The sequence below is a fragment of the Simochromis diagramma genome, unplaced genomic scaffold, assembly GCF_900408965.1.
Source record: "Simochromis diagramma unplaced genomic scaffold, fSimDia1.1 OVJJ01000361.1, whole genome shotgun sequence".
NCBI classification, from domain to species: domain Eukaryota; kingdom Metazoa; phylum Chordata; class Actinopteri; order Cichliformes; family Cichlidae; genus Simochromis; species Simochromis diagramma.
The window spans coordinates 3,881,632-3,899,274 of record NW_024386860.1 but is presented as its reverse complement, the minus strand read 5'-3'; the positions used below and the strand labels follow the sequence as shown (position 1 = coordinate 3,899,274).

The following is a 17,643-nucleotide window of genomic DNA, read 5'->3' as shown; positions in this document are numbered from 1 at the left end:
AAAGCTCTAATCTGAAAGCTCACTTTTGGTTTATGGTATTTGCACAGCTAAAGGAACATTTTTTGTATTATAAAGCATACATTTACTTTTTCACATAATGCCTGACATAATGTTGAACCGAGACATCAAAGCGGTGGAGACTACCATATTTAATCCATCCCATCAGGCACAGTTGAATGATGTCCTGCTTTATCCTACTGTACACATTTGTGGGTGCAGCATTGCACAAGATACCTGAGACTCTGTGATCATCTGCATTGAATTTAAGCTATGACGTTATCACGGAAAAGCAAACAGCTCAGTTCTAATGTTCTGATTTTGAGTGTGTATGTTGTGCGGTTTTACAAGGAACGGTGAGTTTTGACAGTTTTCAGTCAGCTCTGAGGTTTATTTTCTCCTCATTCCAACATGCAGCTGTGTGGACGGATGTTCAGCTTTTCCTCAAAAGGCGATGTTCAGAGAAGAAAAAGAAAGGGCAAAAACAGGGCAAAAAAAAAAAAAAAAAAAAAGAGTGAAAGAGTATGAGCAAGGAGGTGAGAGTGACACTTTCACACCCAGCTGTCAGTTCGCTTGTGGGCCTCCCTCTCTCTGGGTTCTTGGGTGTTTTTTTTGTCCCCCTCTTAGTCCATGTTTGGTTTTGAGTTTGAAATCTAAGCCCGGGTATGTTGTATCAGAGGAGATGAAAGCAGGAGAGGGCAGAGACGAGAGGCTGGGAAAGACGTGGGGGTGGAAATGTGGAGACGGACAGAGGATAGATGGCTCTGCCAAAATATTGTGTCATCCATCCAAATCTCGATGATCTCAGCGGGTTATCAAGATCCAAAATAAGTTCTGATAAAAAACAGACAGATCTTTTTCTTCTTTTTGGATTACATCACATTTTTATTTCACTAAAGATTTTTCACATCTTAAAACAGTTTCATATAGTTTTCTGTATGTACAAATGTACATATAAACATTTACAAAATGACACAAGCAAAAAAAAAAAAGACAAAAAAATGTATTCTGGGAGATACCTTCAGTTTGAGGTTTCAGGAAGTGGAAGTGGGACGACATCTGCAAACATCAGCCAGTGTACCATGATACAGTCGAAACAATAGAAATGAGTGAATAAGTGCTGAAGATGCTGAGTTTGTAATCTTTGCTTTGTTCAGTGGCTCTCAACATTGCATGAAACCGTGTAATTGACAGATAAGGACTTAACAAAAACATAAATATCACTGCATCCTTTTTTTTTTTTTTAAGTATATGCATATCTTTAAGTTCTTGGAATACATTTTTAATCGTGGTTACATGAAAAGATTTCATCAGCATGAGCACCAATAGACATCACTAAAAGCCAGAAATCGGGGCGAGAACCACTGCTGCACCGTTAGAGCATTTGTTTTCTCAGGTTGCGTTACCACTGATAACATGTCAGATAACTTTAGAAATGTGGAGCATTATAACGAGGAGTTGAGTGCAACACAACATGACAAATATCCTACATTATCCTACATATTGTGGCAGCTGCCGACAACAATACACAATATCAATAGTTTCTCTACATGTAGAGGAAGAAAAAGAGAGTTCACTAATGAAACGCACAGCTGTACCAGTGCTATGAAAATGTGATGACACGTGACAGTGAGGATAATGTAATCTTGCTGCCGTCGATTTATAACAAAGCATTTGGATCGTTCTGTTTGCGACTTCGTTCATAATGAAAAAACAAAAATGTTCAGCTTAAATGGTCATAAGTGAGAATTTCAATCCTCAAAATAAAGTAAAAAAAAAAAAAAGTCTCTGAGGTCCTCTTTTTTATTTTGGAGCGATCCACGCTCCACATTCACACACACAAAAACCACATCAAGCGCACGCTGAACAACACACACTGCCCATGCTCGTATAAAAAAAAGTCTGTATAAAAAGAATCTCTGATCGTTCACGTCCCGGTGACCAGCATCGGGTTAGTAATGTCTCTGTTGTGGAGCTTTCACTGCCTTTAGTGTAGCATCAGGGCTAATAAGACTGGGATCAGGGCAAAAAGAAGTGAACGAGAGATCAGCTGTGCTGCAGAGTTGCCGACACTCCTCTGGACATTTGGCTCCATCACAGCAGGGTCATCTGAGAGAAGAGATGGGAAGGACCGTTAGGACAGGATTTCATCACTCAGGGATGGTAAACACACCCAGCTGAGCTGGTCTTAGTCACAGCACCGCTGTGATTATTTTCTATGTCTGGAATCTATTTTTTAAAGAATGCTCACCTGCTGGGAGACGGTTAGAGGGGTTGTGAACTCCTCCTGTAGCAAGGAAATTCACTTTTTCTCCTTCCAAGATTTTTTCTGTTTCACGTGCTTTGGATTTGTCATAGTGATTCTTTCCAGAGCCTTTATGTCCAACTACATCCACTCTCAGCCGCAGACAGTCTTTCCCATGGTGATGCATTGGCTTTGCTGACAAAGTGAGACAGAGGGAAAAGTTTAACACAAGGAACCTTCCTCTAACCACAGAAGACTGAGCAGAAATATCATTAAAGATACTTACAGATATAATAATAGCTCTCTCCCTGACGGAACTCCTTTCCCAGGGTGAAGGGGGTGAAGCGTTGAAACTTCTCCGAGAATTTTTCGGGAGCATGAGGAGCGAAGGGCCGCGAGCACTCCCAGCGGAGCTGATCGAAGGAGTGAGGCTTGCACACCTCGTAGTCCTCTCTCTCCACCATGTACAGCACGTAACGCTCAGCTGCATGCGACGGCACCTCGTCGTGGGTGTAGTGAGGGCAGATGATGTCCAGATAGTCATTGATGCGCACTTCCACCGTATACTCATTCCACTGAAAGCTACAGGGGAGACAGAAAGAGACACGAGGTTACTGACAAACGTCCTCACCCAGTTTTCCAAAATGAGTAACAGAGGCGGATCTCATCTGTTGTTTTCGACACACACCCAGCAGAGCAGATAATACGCTGGATGTGTTCTGGATATTGATGAGGACTAGTTAAACACAGACACGTGCGGCAACTGAAACGAGTCTTAGAGACATGAATAACACAAATAAACAGACAGGTAAAGCTGGGTGATGCCGTGTGAGGATGTGTTTTTCTGTGTGCTTGTGCAAACCTGTCTGAGCAACAGAATTAGAAAGAGGCTGATCAGGCTGGACTTGTTCAATTTGTTTTGGGGCGAGAAAACACACCCAGAATCGTACACAGCCCATCCCACCATCCCACACACTCACACACCTTCTCTTTCTCTCTCTCTCTTCCCTTTGGGTGAGATGCACTTGCTTGAAACTAAATTACACATGACAGCTCAGCCCCAACAATCTTTTGGGGAGTTTTTTCTTCCCACTTTCTCTTTCGGTCCACTTTCCTCTCGGTACAGCTCACTGAGTCTTTCTGTCAAGTGTTTTTAAGCTCTTCTCTGGTTTCTGTCTCATTAATTTCTTCACCTGAATGTTTGTCCATCTGTGGCGGAGCTCCTGCCGTGACTTTTCTGGCTAATTTGCCGCCTCTATCTCTATCTTCTTTTTCTCTGATTTCCTCAAAGACACAGAGAGACTAGGTGGGGAGCCAGACTATCTCACTCTTTTTCTTTCCCTTTTCATCTTTACCCTTCATTTAGTTTTGTGGCTTCTTTTAAGCCTCCCCGGCTCCTTTTTGTGCTCACTTCCTATGCTTGTTTCGCCCCGGGTGTCCTAATGAAGTATGGAGAGGCGGTAGAAAAATAAGTATATTTCCTGTAAAGTCTCACTGCACATTAAGTGGTGACGATGTTCAGCGAGGATATAGAAAAAAAAAAAAGCTTCACTGTAGTAAAATTCTTACTATTTGTTAAAAAATAAGCTACTAATCCATTAGGACCAGATTTATCGGCGCAAAGGGGAAAGAGATTTTAATGAACTCCAACCTTTCAGTTTCATCATGCGTGCGAAGTGCAGCTGGCCTGTGCACAAATCTCGCCATCAACCAGGAGGTGAAGAAAGACTGATATTTGCGCATTACTTCCATGACATCCTCAGGGATAAAAGCTCTAATCCGCAAATTCAATCTGTGCTTATGAGCAACTGCTTGTGGACGCTTGCGTCTCACATGTTGCGCGGAGTGAGAGTGACAAGAAAACAACCCCTGTTTATGTGCGTGTCCTGTCATCAAAGCGAGACGCGGTGCCTCTGAGACCCTCCCCCTTCTTCCCCTCCCGTTGTTGTGGCTCCCGTCAGGACACCCCTGACCAAGTCACAGACACCCTGGCTCCAAAATGAGGGCCTCTAACCCCTTCTTCCTGCCTCTGTGTGTGCGTAACTGTTTGTGTGCGTGTGTGTAAGGGTTAGTGCTGACCTACCTGTCAAAACACGCTTTGTTAGCTGAGCACAGCTCTATACTTGTTTTCCAGGGCTAATAAGCTGATCACTACCCTGAGCTTTCTCTCTGAAAAGGCCCTTTGTAAGTGTGTACACTTCTGTGCAGGTGTGTACGCCTTTGTTTGTGTGTTTATCTGCGACTGTGTGTGTGTCTTGGGTCTACAAGGGCAAGTGCTTTACTGAAATGAAAAGACACATCTGTAGCAGCCTAATTAGCCAAATAAGCCGTGCCTCTCATGTTGCTCCTCTCTACTGTTTTCTTCAGTCAAACCAGTAATAACAGGGTTGGGTAAAACAAGACATTTGGAGGTCTCTAGTGGTTCCCTCTGAAGTAACGAGTAGTTTTAAATTGTATAGGATACACCTTTTTCCCCACAGTGTGTCCTTGTTAGCGGTCTGGCCGACCTCCATGTGAAAACGGGCTTGTCAAAAGCCAACAAAACAGATAGATTTTGTTGCTAATTTCATTCACGGCTCATGCTTTTAAGAAAACTCTCCTTTTATTCTTCTCTTCACCTCCTCATTTCCCCTCCTCCTCGCCACCATTGGTCTGGCTAATTAAAAGCTGTTAGGGGTCTGGGGCCAATGTGTTCTCCTGAAAAGGAGGGGAGGAGGAATGAATGGGATGTAATTATACCCTTTCCCTCCCCAAAGACAGAATGCCTGAAGGCTACACGGCCCCTTCAACCCCTTCTACCTTAACCCCTATGGAGCTTTCACTACCCTGGCTGCTGTTTACGTGTCTAATGTGTGTCCCAGTGGCTGATTTTGGTGGTTTAATAAAACCTTCTCACACTTCTGTATTAATTTAATTTCAATTAATGTTTTTTTCTTTTCTTTAAATCTCCACCTATTCGTGCCCACTGAATTCGCTCCGTCTTCAACTCCACCACCCTCTTTACGTCTTCATTCATCAAAGCTCTGCACTCTAGCATCTCCCCACGTCTACACTAGCCTCTGACTGGCAGTTCTCGGGAGAGTGAGAGTCGCGTTAATGTGATAACTATGTCCTCTATGAGACGGAGAGCCAGGTGTGTGAGCTGTCGCAAACCTACTTTCCACATTGCATCTTCTTCTTCCCGCCTATTGCTTTGTGTGTCTGTGTTTTCAAGGGAGAGGGATTCTCTGAAGACCCCTTATCCAGGGCGTCTCATGCCCCGGGCTTATGAGCACATCTGTTTATCAAGGTCTGTTGGAGCCTCTTGTGCGTGTGTGTGTTTGTGCGTGTGTGGGTTTTCCTGCATGAGACTGAGCTATGGGTAAACAGCAAAGGTTGAAGGTGGCTCTAGTCTTCCTTTTCTGCAGGTCATTCCTCAATACAAAGTTACTCTGATTGCGGTGCATGTGTCGTGAAGGTACAAAACAGAATAGTTATTACTGCTCCTTACTGCAGGTGACTTTTGCAACACTTCTAGTCACTAAAGCTTTGAAGTTTTGCAATTGTCTTTGCTCTGCTGTTGGCTCCCCCCCCCCCTTCCTGTCTCCCTTCTACAGCCCTTCCCACCATTTGTCCCCCTGAGCTCGCTCTGGGCTCGCTCAAACTACTGACACAAGGAGTCTGTCTTTCACTGTCCGTCTGGGGAAAGTCGCAAACTGGCAGCCAGGTCAAAAGGTTACAGTTCAGGGTCGCCACTTCTCACCCGCACTAGCATCCGAGTCAGCACCGAAGATATATGTTTCACACACACAAAAACAGAGTCACGAAGAGAGTCTGCACGTCTGAAACATCAAACACACGCACCACTCCCCTCTCTTCTTCCATTTGCTCCTCAGGTAATCAGTAGTAAGTGTACACACACACACACACACAGGAATGTCACAGCAGAGGGGGCGAGGGGGGGTGGGGGCTGCAGTTCGGATAGTTTACAGTGTTCTCACAAGGCGCGCTCATCAAATTTCCAGCCCCACTCTTACACACTTTTACTTTGAGGTGTACACTTAATACCCGATTAATTTGCTGTGGTATGACAGATTCACACCTCCTTTCACATGGGCGTGAGGAGCTGTCAGTGGTTCTAATGGGTTTAGCTGCTCACTAGTGGGCAGCTCCATTAGAGCCAATCTAATATAAAATGAAAAGTCTTCCTATATTACTGCAGCTTCCCGTGTAATCTACTCCCTTCTTTCTATATCTCATTGTATTACAATAAAAACAAAAACCACGGGGGATTTCTTTCCCCACTATGTGCAAATGCAATCTGATGTCGATAAAATGATTACATTTTAAGCAGTTTCAAGAAATGTGTGTTCATATATGAAGCAATCCCTTTGCAGGATGAGAGCCTTTAAAACTGTCAACAATGGCCTTTCTCACTTATTCACTTCTAAACTTCTTCCCTCCCTTCATCCATCACTGTCCGGCCTCTCCTCCCTCCGTCTGCCTCTCTTTTATTCTTGCAAATTTAGCCCCCACCCCCACCCTCCATCTTCTATTTGTCCTGTCTCTTAATGCTGACATAATATACCAGAGCTCTTCATCCAGGCTAATTTCTCAACACAAATCCCTTTCACCCTTCTCTCACCCTGCGCCCAGGCCTCTTTCCCGCCTCCTTTTTCTCTTTTCACCGGTCCCCTCCTTTTTGGTAGCCTCCTATTCTGTCTGTGATGAATAGAAAGAGGCCAAATGGTATCATGCTTGGTTTAATATGCTGGAGGTCATGTAGAGTTAATCTGTTGGCCCGTTTAGCTGAGGGAGAGAGGGCACAAGTTCACTAACTTCTAAGAATTTACATCAAATATTTAACTTTTTTTAATTTAAAAAAAATGAAATAAGTTTTAACTGATGCAAAATAAACCATCTGCAAGAACATGAGCTGAAGTATATCTGCTGGTGAGTCAGCCTTAGGGGGGGGCGCTAGTGAGCTTCAAGTGGGCAGCACTGATCACGGTATGTCTGAAATTCTATGAATGAGCAGTGTACACATACGCGTGCTTGCCCATGCTTAGGACGATAACACCGGGCGAAAACAGGCCTCTCTAATGTTAGCAGAACGGGAGCTGATAGGTGCTTCGTTCTCCTCTGATGGAAAACTACTGGGGCAAAAACAGAGGAAGGTCTGTGAGGATGAGGGGGGACTGGTAGAGAAAGGGGAGGGGGGAAGGAAATCTGGACTACAGATAAGGAGCAGAGAGGAAGAGCAGAGAGTAAAACAGATGAGTCTGCAGACGTGATGCAAAAAAAAAGCCCAAAAACAAACCTAAAAAACAATATATACTGTTGTTGTAAACTATGGTAACTAAATCACCCCAGGTGCTTCAGTGCTATCATGTGTGAAGATATGCGAGAACATTTATAAGCACATTAGGTAAGAGGACAGTTATATCAGCAGGGAATAGGCACAAAGCCTCCTGATAACGATGGGGCAAGAATCATGTAAAGCTAAACTGAGATATTGCTGGAAATTGATTGTTCTGATGGAGCCCATCTGGGAGATTATTGTGGGAATGATGCAATGTGACAAATAAAGGTTTTAAGTAATTTACATACATTCTAACAATTACCCACTAATCCACACACACACACACACACACACACACACACACACACACACACACACAAAAACAGAGAAGCGTTACATCACAGGATCCCAGGGGCATATACATAGAATGAATATTCCAGGATGATGGTTTTGTGTCGGGTGTTCTGAGTCAGATGGTCAGATTACAAGCTGTCTGTACTCGATGTTAGTGTGTGTGCGTATGTGTGTGTTCCCATTCTGGTGAGATTACAGCCCAACAACCAGACACGACAGAGAGCGAAAGAGAGGGAGAAGGGTGATGAGAGGAGGGGGGCGAAGTGTGTAATAGTTGGGATTTAAAAGGAGGTGGGAGTACATTGACCCCGTTCACCTAAAACTGCAGGCAACGTGTACATGTACAGGCAGGCCTGGCTGCATCAATAACAGTGAAGGCAGGCTGAGCCAGACACAGGCTGAGATAAACAGAATATTACATTACACCAAACTCCTGATAAAGATATTTGCACAGATAGCAGAGGCATGGGACACAAACCCATGCCACTGGAGATGGATGAAGGCAGCCAAACAACTCAGATATGAAAGATTAAAAGGATGCAGCGGAGTAGTGTGTCGGTATCGTCCATATTTGGATTTAAAAATGAGGCGATCTCGAATGTGCTTGAATCAGTAAGTAGAGAGAAAAGAAGGGCTTGAGGCTAGCGGCCAGTCTGGGAGAAGACCCAACTGTTAAAAGAGGAGTAGGAGTGGAAAGATGGAGAAGAGGAACAGACAGGTACAAGGCAGAGAAACACACAGACACACACAGACACACACTCATGCACAGCTGACAGAGTTGAGTATAGTAACAGCGGGGTGGAATGCTGGCTGTGGCTAATATTAACAGCGAAGTCGTCCCCCTTATGCCCCCCAGTGTGTGGAAGTGCGAGTCACACATTTATCACGTCTCGGTGAGGCTGCTTACGGTAACCGCTCACTCCCTGTTTTGCTCTGACGCCGAGACACGTGAACTCCGAAGACCCAGAAACAATCCGTGAACTGTCAGTTCACAACAAAAACATAATTGCTTCCTGTTAAAAGCCAGGAAGTTAAATCTCTCCCTCTTTCTCTCTCTCTCTCTCTCACACACACACACACTAATAAAGCTGACACAGGTAGAGACAAGTAGCGTAAAAACAAGACCAGACCAGACTGTGAAAAACATGTCTCGCCACCTGTCGTGTAAGAAAACGATACACAAACAAAAACACTGGATCAAGTCCCTAAAAAGACTTGAAGTGAAGGATTAAGCAATAATCATTAAGTCACGCTTACACATGAGTACACATACAGATTGTATTAAGAGGCAAACACGCACACCTAAGGTGTTACCGGTTTCTTCATATCTCTATATGAGTGGGCAGGCTACTGCCATCTGGTCACTGTCCTCCACCTAAGACAGATCACTGCTGCTCACAATCCTACCAAGAATCAATTAGCATCAATTATCCACGGCCCACTTCCACCAAAGGTCGCTGATGGGTCTACTTAATCCTCTGAACAGGTGACTGATAGATCACTGGGGACAGTAGTAGGCAGGTGGGCTTTTAGTCGGGCAGGAAATCACAGGACTGTGAGACGATGGAAGAGCGAAGAGAAGAAGGAGGAGTGAGAGTGAATTGGGGGATGGTGATGTAGAGCTGAGGGGGTGATGGACTGAGGGGCTAATAGAGATCAGACTGTAAAATATGAGAAAAATAAAAATAAGTGGAATGGGGGTTTAGTTCCACTCCCTGTGAAAATGTGTTTTAGAGACAGACAATAAGCAAGCGAAAGTGTGCCAGAGTAGAAGCAGAATATATCCACAAGTGTCTCTGATCCATTAACTGTTCTATGAAGCTTATCTCTGCCCGTTTGTCTGTCTTTGTCAGAGTCTATGTTTAGCCATGTGGCACATTTGGGATTAGTGTTATATTGTGATTTTTCTTCTAGTTATGCAACTCCCTTTCTGGAGCAAAAATAGTGCAGAGTTGGATTAAAAACAGCAGACATAAGATCTGACTTTGTATTAGACCACCCTAATCTCTCTTGCTCTCTCTCTCTCTCTGCCTCCTTTCCCCCTCCAGCCTTTCTTATTTGAAGTAAGCCTCCAAGATCCAGTTTCTGTCCTTTATGTGGAACTGACTGGAAGACTCTGGTTACAAGTTTCCTTCTGTGAAGTTACCTTTACCTCCTGTCCCACCTGAACATGACTCCCTCCCTGGTTTGTAGTGACTCAGGTGTATAACTCAGGTGGGTCAAACCTGGTCTGTTGACTCACACACGATCTAACTTATGACACTAACACTCCTCGTGACGACAGGACTTTTCCATTAGACTTCTTATCCAATTATCGGGACAATTGTTTTCCATGCTGCAGGGCTCTTTTTAGCCCCGCGTCTATTAACAATGTTAAAGGGCAATTAGAAATGTAAGCTAATCTGACTAAAAAGCCATAATGGCTTTTGCCCTTGTTTCTTCTCTGTGGTGGATTTTAATCGACCTATCTCGGCAGCAGAACCTCGCAGAGCGTCCTTCTGTTTCAGCTCGGTTTTAAAATAATACCGTCTTTCAAACGTCGGGATCACCCGCTCCACGCTAAAAGCTCAATAAATCGCGCTGCGATATGTCAGGCCCGATCGATCCCGCTGAGTGGTCGGATACCATTACATTTCTGACCTCAAAACAAACTAATCAGCAATATGCGCCCCTCTCTGTGTGACTCACTATCTCTCCTCTCCAATGAAAAACCTCTTTAAATTGCCTGATGCCGTATCTTTGTAAATATATTAGGGAATTAACTCGTTTTTATTGCTTAATAGAGTCATCTTTCCATGACACGCACAGTGCACACAGGTGCAAACCCTGCAGACAGCACTGGCCAAGTTCATACTCGTCGGTCTATTTTTTACTATTAGAGTATGTCTGTGTCTATGCGTTGCGGTTAAATATAGTGACGAATCTGTCCAGGCACTTGCTCACAGTCTTCTGCTTTTACATCCATCTGCTGCTGGGTGCTGTAGCACTCTAAAGCCACGGCTATAAAGTCACAGAGATCTTTAATTGACATATGAAGACAGCTTGGCAAGTCCGCGGATGCGAGTATGTAGGATAAGACTTTACATGTGTCAAACTTAAGAAAGTAGGATGTTACCGTCATTCCCCTCTGGACAAACTGGGAAACACCAGACAGTATGATTGACCCAGTACACCACTCACTTGGCTTCCCATGCTGCACTGAACATCCCCTATAACACTACACCAAAGCACAGATCAGCACTTACTTTGCGTTCGAGCTGTTCCAGTAGACGCTGTGTCTTTCCGCGGAGGCAAACCAAGAACCGATGGTCAGCACCAAACACAGCAGACACACCACATCCATAGCTTCTCTTCTCCGAAAGGAACAATGAACACCTTTAAAGCGGTAACTGACGTTTAAAGGACTTCACTTATGGAAGACGTTAATGCGCGCACGGAAACCAACTGAGGATTTTACGCGCTGTGTGTAGTAAGTAGTGCAAAGTAACGCTTCTCACTACACGCTGTCTTGACTGTATCACAGGAGCGCAACTCTGTTTTGTATTGCAGAAGCTCCACCCCGTCGTGGTGTCACCAGTGAAGTCCCCGCCCCACTGGAGACGCGCCCTCCAGCTGCTCACGAAAACAACAGCCCGGCTCTACTCGTAGTAAACTGATAACTTTATAGAAACGAAAGTAAATATAAAAATTGTTTTTGCTTTGTTTAAGAAAATATGGTAGAAAACGCTACAGTACGGTGTTTCAAGTGTTGGCAGATCATAATTACCTCTACCTTATCATATAAGCAATACTTTATCTTAGCACTCGTTTTAATTTGTTTTAAGTATTTTGTTTTAAAAAACACATAGATTTGGATTAACGCACGATCATGCTTAAACTAGACGTTTGTCCTGTATATGAAACAGTAATCTGAGAAATAACTAGTAACCAGCTCTGCAGAAACTTTAGTGGGAAAAGCGGACAAAATTTCCTTCTTACAAGTAGTTGTAGAAATAATCATTTAAAGTACCACTAGATCACAAGTACTATAATTTTTTATTTCCTATAACTAAAAATTAATCCAAGACTTGAAGGAGATTCATACAGATTTCAGCAACTGTTGTTTTGTTTTTTTAAGTTGTTGTTCTTTTGTAACACTGCTATGTGTCACTCTTAGGCAGTGTTACTTCTGTTTGTGACGTCTGTAGTTGCTGGTTTGTTATTATGCACTGTAAACCAGCTTGTTCACTGAGCTGTAAGCATACAGATGCACATAGGTTGCTTCAACACGAAAGAACTAAATATTGTGTATTAAACATCATTTGGATCTGATTGTTTTACTACTTGTCCTTTGATCGCTTGAGAATTTTCTGCAGAAAGATGCACGGGGTCTTTAAGGGTATTGCTGTCTAGGCATGTTTTGTCAGATAGTAAGGCATTACTACAATCTTATCAGTAAGTCTAATCTTGTGGTGTCTGCTTATAGCTGTGGTCCTAGACAGGTAACTTTAGAAAACAAACTCACAGATGGAATGGATAAAGTCCAGATCGTGGGGTGTCGACGGGATTGTGGCCTCAGCAGGAGAGGGCTTCCCTCGAGCAGGCATGGAGACAGGCATGGAGCGCAGCCTGGGTTAGCTGCTTCAGAGGCCCAAGACTTCAGGGAAAAGGCAGGAGGCAGTGTGTGTGTGTGTGTGTGTGTGTGTGTGTGTGTGTGTGTGTGTGTGTGTGTGTGTGTGTGTGTGTGTGTGTGTGTGTGTATTTTATATGCCTGACTGTCCCTAGGCTTAGCTGGGCAGGCATACACACGTCCTGGATCAAAAACACAGAGACACACTGTATATCCTGCAGGCGGTGGGGGTCAATCATAGCTCAGGGTGCTTTTCCATAATGCCTCCCCCCAAAATAAGGGTAAAGTAAAGTAAGACGATGAAGAATTGAAAAAGAAAACTGGGACAAGAGGTCAGTTTTAACAAAAATCAACCCTTTTGGTAATTTGTTCTAATGCAAACCCAGACATTTCTGCAGTCTTTTGTGTATATTTTTCTTCTGTGGGATGATAAATATTGCCCCAGCTCCGTAAATGTCTATGATCTATCAGACTACCAACAACAGGACTCTCCAGTTCTCTCTCATACACAGCACCAGGAGTGACTGTTGAACTGTCCTTCACTGCCAGCACACTTCCGGCACTCATGCTCGGTGTCTCCCGATGATCTGTTCATCTAACACACAACCAAGCTCGCAATAAAACAGAAACCCACATTCAGAATTTCACAACCCCCACATGCACCTCCTTTGTGCTGCTGCAGCACCCAGATGGCTGGGATCTCCCATCGTGCACGTGCATCATATATACATGTGTACAAGCACACACAAAGATGTAAACATTCTCTACGGCCGGTTTGACAGCGTTGTTGCCAGTAGAAACAATACATGATTCTCAGAGTGAGACTTAATCCTCCCATAGTGCACCCGCACGCACGCACACACAGACACACACATACACACACATACAGAAAGGGAATACCGGGGATCCTGTGAATGACAGAAAGGCAGAGAATAAGAAGATGTCTGAAAAGGAGAGAAAAAAGCAGCTCACTGAAAAAGTGTTTCAGAAGATGGAAAATTTGACAGTTCTAAAAGTGGATTAAAGGAAGTTGGGGAAGACCTGACAGCCATACAAGCCTTTCAGGGAGCATAAACCATCTTGTTTATATTCCAAGGACTTGTCTCCAGGCCTCAAAGTATCTGTCACATGTTGTTCAGCACGCTGTGGAAATCCTACAATTGCATAACCTGTTTAATTAAGACAGGAAGCTAGTGGCGCTACCTGTACCTGGCAATGCCTGTTTTTTCAGTTTCGCTCTCTTTCAACCACATCAAAAATGTGATCATCATTTTTACGGAAGATAAACACACAGCAGAATGCTGTGTAAAGGAACAAATCTATAAAACCAAAACATATGGTGTCAGAGCTACAAGAGAAGTTTCGGTCCAGACAGAATAAATGTTTTGATTGGAGGAGTGAAGAATATGTGGGAGGCAGCTATGTTTTAAAAAAGGGGAAAAAAATCTGATTTCTATCAGTCTATTAAATTTTCAGTCTTGCTTCTTTCTTCTACTCCTTCCTCTCTGCTCTCATCCTGTCAGCCCCCAGGTGGGGATCAGAGCTGGCCAGGGATCTGTGTTTAAAGATTTGAAGAGGTTTCTTTAGAGACACACACACACACACATATACACACAAATGTGAAGAAGGAGTGTTTAACAGGGAGGCAAGGATAAATTGGAATGAGGTGGAGTGAAACTTTGAAAGAACAACAAAGAGGTGTTACAGTTTAAAAGAGGCATGGAAACACTGGGCGTGAGCCGCACTGGAGTGCAACAAAAACCAAATCGGGGATGGTGGAGACCAATCTTAGCAGCTGTTGTTTAATAGAGTATCAACACATCTGTCCAAACACAATGGCACAGGTTTTTATTGTGGAGTTTAAAGATGTGTAGAAGTTCTCTGATCCCTGGTTTTATCTCTCTCGTTGGTGCATTAACAGAAGCGAGATGTTATCCTTTTGATCACATGTCCGTCGTCTTTTTTGTCCCGATGTTATCACACCATCGCTCGTCTGCCCTCGAGCCTCTGCTGCTAGTGTACCATTAATGTTGCTTAACCTTCCTCACAAAAAAGAGCCTTAGCTAGCAATGGAAAAAAGGTCACATGGAAGATTAACATTATGTTATAATAAAGGGGTATAAAGGGGCTTAAAGGAGCTAAATCAGTGTAATTTGTGTATTGACTCTAGTTGATCACAGATTGTATTTCAAAGAGCTGCCTTTTGTTCACCCAACCTCTATCATTACCGTTAGCTTAGGCTTGTTAACACTTGCCATTGTTTCATCTACACATGGACAGCTCGTCACCCTGCTGCCCTCTGTCCCTTTATCCCCGGCCTCCTGCGGACCCTTGGCCCTCTGGCTCATAGCGGCACACTTCGACAAGCTGCTCCTTCTCTGGCACCACAAAGGCACGTCTCCTGGCGCTCATTCAAACCCATTCATCTGCATACAGGTGGTCCTCTATTCACCCACTGAGAAGCACGCTTCTGCTTTGCAGATCTCCATGTGTCTAGATTTAGCCCCGGAGCAGGGAGGGGGGGGATACTAATTCTTGTGGTATCACACACTGAGACATTAGCAGCAGAAACAACTCGGATTTGCAACACGTTTCTGCTCGGACCACTCTGGAAAACAGCCATGGAGGCTGAGCTGTTTCAAACGTGCTGCACATAAGCTGACAGGGTATCAAAACAAGCCATGGACACACACACACTGAAACAATGTTATATGTGTGTTTCTGTGTGTCAGTAGGGGGTAAATGAGCCTCCTCCCTCCCTCCTGGACTAACACTGTCTCACTATTCAGACCACAGGAATCATTAACTTGCCCAGTCAACAGGCACACTTCCCTCATTCGCTCTCTCACTGCCTCTCTGTCCTCCTTTCTGTCTCCCAGGGACTCTCGCACACATGCCCACGCACACACAAACACAGCAGCACACAAAAGCACAAATAAGCCCCAGTGAAATATTTAACCACGCTACTCAGCTCACATTGCCTCTGCCATCATTTGTTATACTGTATCTCCTTGTCTGTCTCGCTGCCTGTTCTCTCGGCTCATCTGTTGTCTCTGCTGTCTTTCCTTCCTTTCCTTTCTTCTGTTCATCTGTTCAGTTATTTCCACGGAGCCCTCATCAGCCCCTGGCCAGAACGTACCGAGTGCAACTCTGCTTGATACTTTGCCTTTCTCTTGTCTTTCACACTGTGTGGCTTTTAAACATCGCCCTTTTCCCTTCCCATCTTTTATGCACTTTTCTCCCTTTTTCACAGTTCTTTCTCCCCGCCTGTCTTGATGTTGTCCAGTTTTCTTCATGCTCGTTGCCTCCTTGAATAATTTTCTTTTCCTATCTCATTGTGTGTGTGTGTGTGTGTGTGTGTGTGTGGTTTTTTTTTTTTTTTCAATTTCAACTACCTTAAGCTGTGCATTGGTTTGGAGCAAATCTATTATCCTCATTCATCCTCCCACCCTCTGTCCTCTTTATCTCTCTGTGTCTCTTTCTGTCTGTTTCTGTATCTTTTCCTCTCTCCTCTCCTCACTTGCTTCTGGCCCCAGCCCTGTATTCATTAACATAGTGTTAATGATCCCAGATGGACTGACATGTACTCTATGGTGGCGAAGTGTGAATGGCTTCTTCCAGGGTGTATGTGGGTGGTTGTGTGCCGGTGTGTGTATGTTTGTGTGGGCACGTACGGCTGTTGGGTACACATGTGCATAATTGTGTGTACATACGTGCATGCCTGTGTCTACGTACATGTGTGCATGTGTGGGCACTTGTGTGGGCACATGTGCTCGTATCAGGATTTTTTTCTTCTGGCGGTAGATTGCTCTGTTGTTGATGATAAGCATCTTTCATGCCCTGCTTTTAGAAAGAAAACAATGAAGCTGATCACACCACAGCCAAGCGCGTTCACAGGGAATTTATTCTGCATTTCAGTATCAAGTGAGTGCAAACGGTTGGGGATAGTAACAGTTCTGGACTTCACCGAGGTATTAAAGTCCTTTTTTTTTACATTTTTGGGACAAACTTGAGAAGGCCTTGAAAAAAATGTCTCAATGCTAAATTGCTTTGATGGATGTCAGTGGCACTGCATGCAAGTCACACATTTAAGTTTCACATTTGTGGAAACAAAACTAGACTTTACCAGTGCTTCTACAAAGCTACACATCCAGCAGCTTATTGTTTCTTAGATTGCCCCATTAGCTTGTCTGCAAATTCTTCATGAGATTTCAAAAACCTATGTTCAACAGATTTTTGTGATTTTTGTATACAGTCCCATTCACAACAAGTCGCCTAAAGGCACTTTGCATTGTAAGGTAAAGACCATAAAATATTGGAAAGAAGGAAGTCAATAATACAGCAGTGAAAACAGGTGAGTGAAGAAGAAACACTCAGTGCATCATGGGAAGCCCCCCAGCAGCTTAAGCCCATTGCAGCAGAACTGAGGGTTGGTTCAGGGTTGCCCGATCAAGCCATAATTATAATCAGTCAATCAATTATCAAAAATCAAAGTTTCAAGCCCAATCTTAAAAGTAGAAGGAGTGTCTGTCTCTCAAATGCACTGGGATCTGCGAACTGCTTTCTCAGAAGAGACTTTGGAAAACTATAGGTATCAAAAGTAGGTCTCCAGTCTGAAAGCAAGGAGCTCTGTTATAATAATGAGGTATTATGAAGTAGTTAAGATAAGGCCTGATTATTCAAGATTTTGTATATGAGAAGAAGGGTTTCAATTTTTTCTAGATTTAACAGGGAGCTGATGAAGAGAAACCAACATTGGAGAAACATGCTCTGTCCTTCTAGTTCCTTTCAGCACTCTCATTCTGCTTCTGGTATCAGAGACACCTAATAATAATGAGGTTGGAATATTGTCCAGAGTTGCTTTTTTTCTTGTATGTAACACCGAGCTTCAGACATGTTCTCACTACTGGAAATATTAGTTTGGACAGGGGTGCTACTTGGACAGAGTGTGCTGCAGGAGGGGCACCGGACACTCATTCGCCCACTGCAAATTCACCAGAGTATTTGCGCAATCAAACTTCACACTGACTTTGTACTTGGAAGCTGGACAGCTAAAGACTGCAAGCTCTAGTAAAATACTGAGCTATTCCTGAAATGATTTCAGGTCAGCAAGTGTTGCTCCTATTAACAAAAGTCTAAATCCTGTAGAATGCAATT

General features: G+C 43.8%; 1 protein-coding gene across 1 annotated transcript; it reads right to left on the bottom strand.

Annotated features, from left to right (window-relative positions):
• Window positions 1–1,152: 1,152 nt before the first annotated feature.
• efna1b (ephrin-A1b) lies at window positions 1,153–11,397 on the bottom strand. Its single transcript, XM_040029789.1, has 4 exons — window positions 11,123–11,397; window positions 2,529–2,824; window positions 2,249–2,437; window positions 1,153–2,106 (listed from the first exon to the last, which is right to left on the bottom strand). Exons 1-4 carry the CDS (start codon window positions 11,218–11,220, stop codon window positions 1,985–1,987), a joined length of 705 nt encoding a protein of 234 aa, XP_039885723.1. The 5' UTR covers window positions 11,221–11,397; the 3' UTR covers window positions 1,153–1,984.
• Window positions 11,398–17,643: the final 6,246 nt, after the last annotated feature.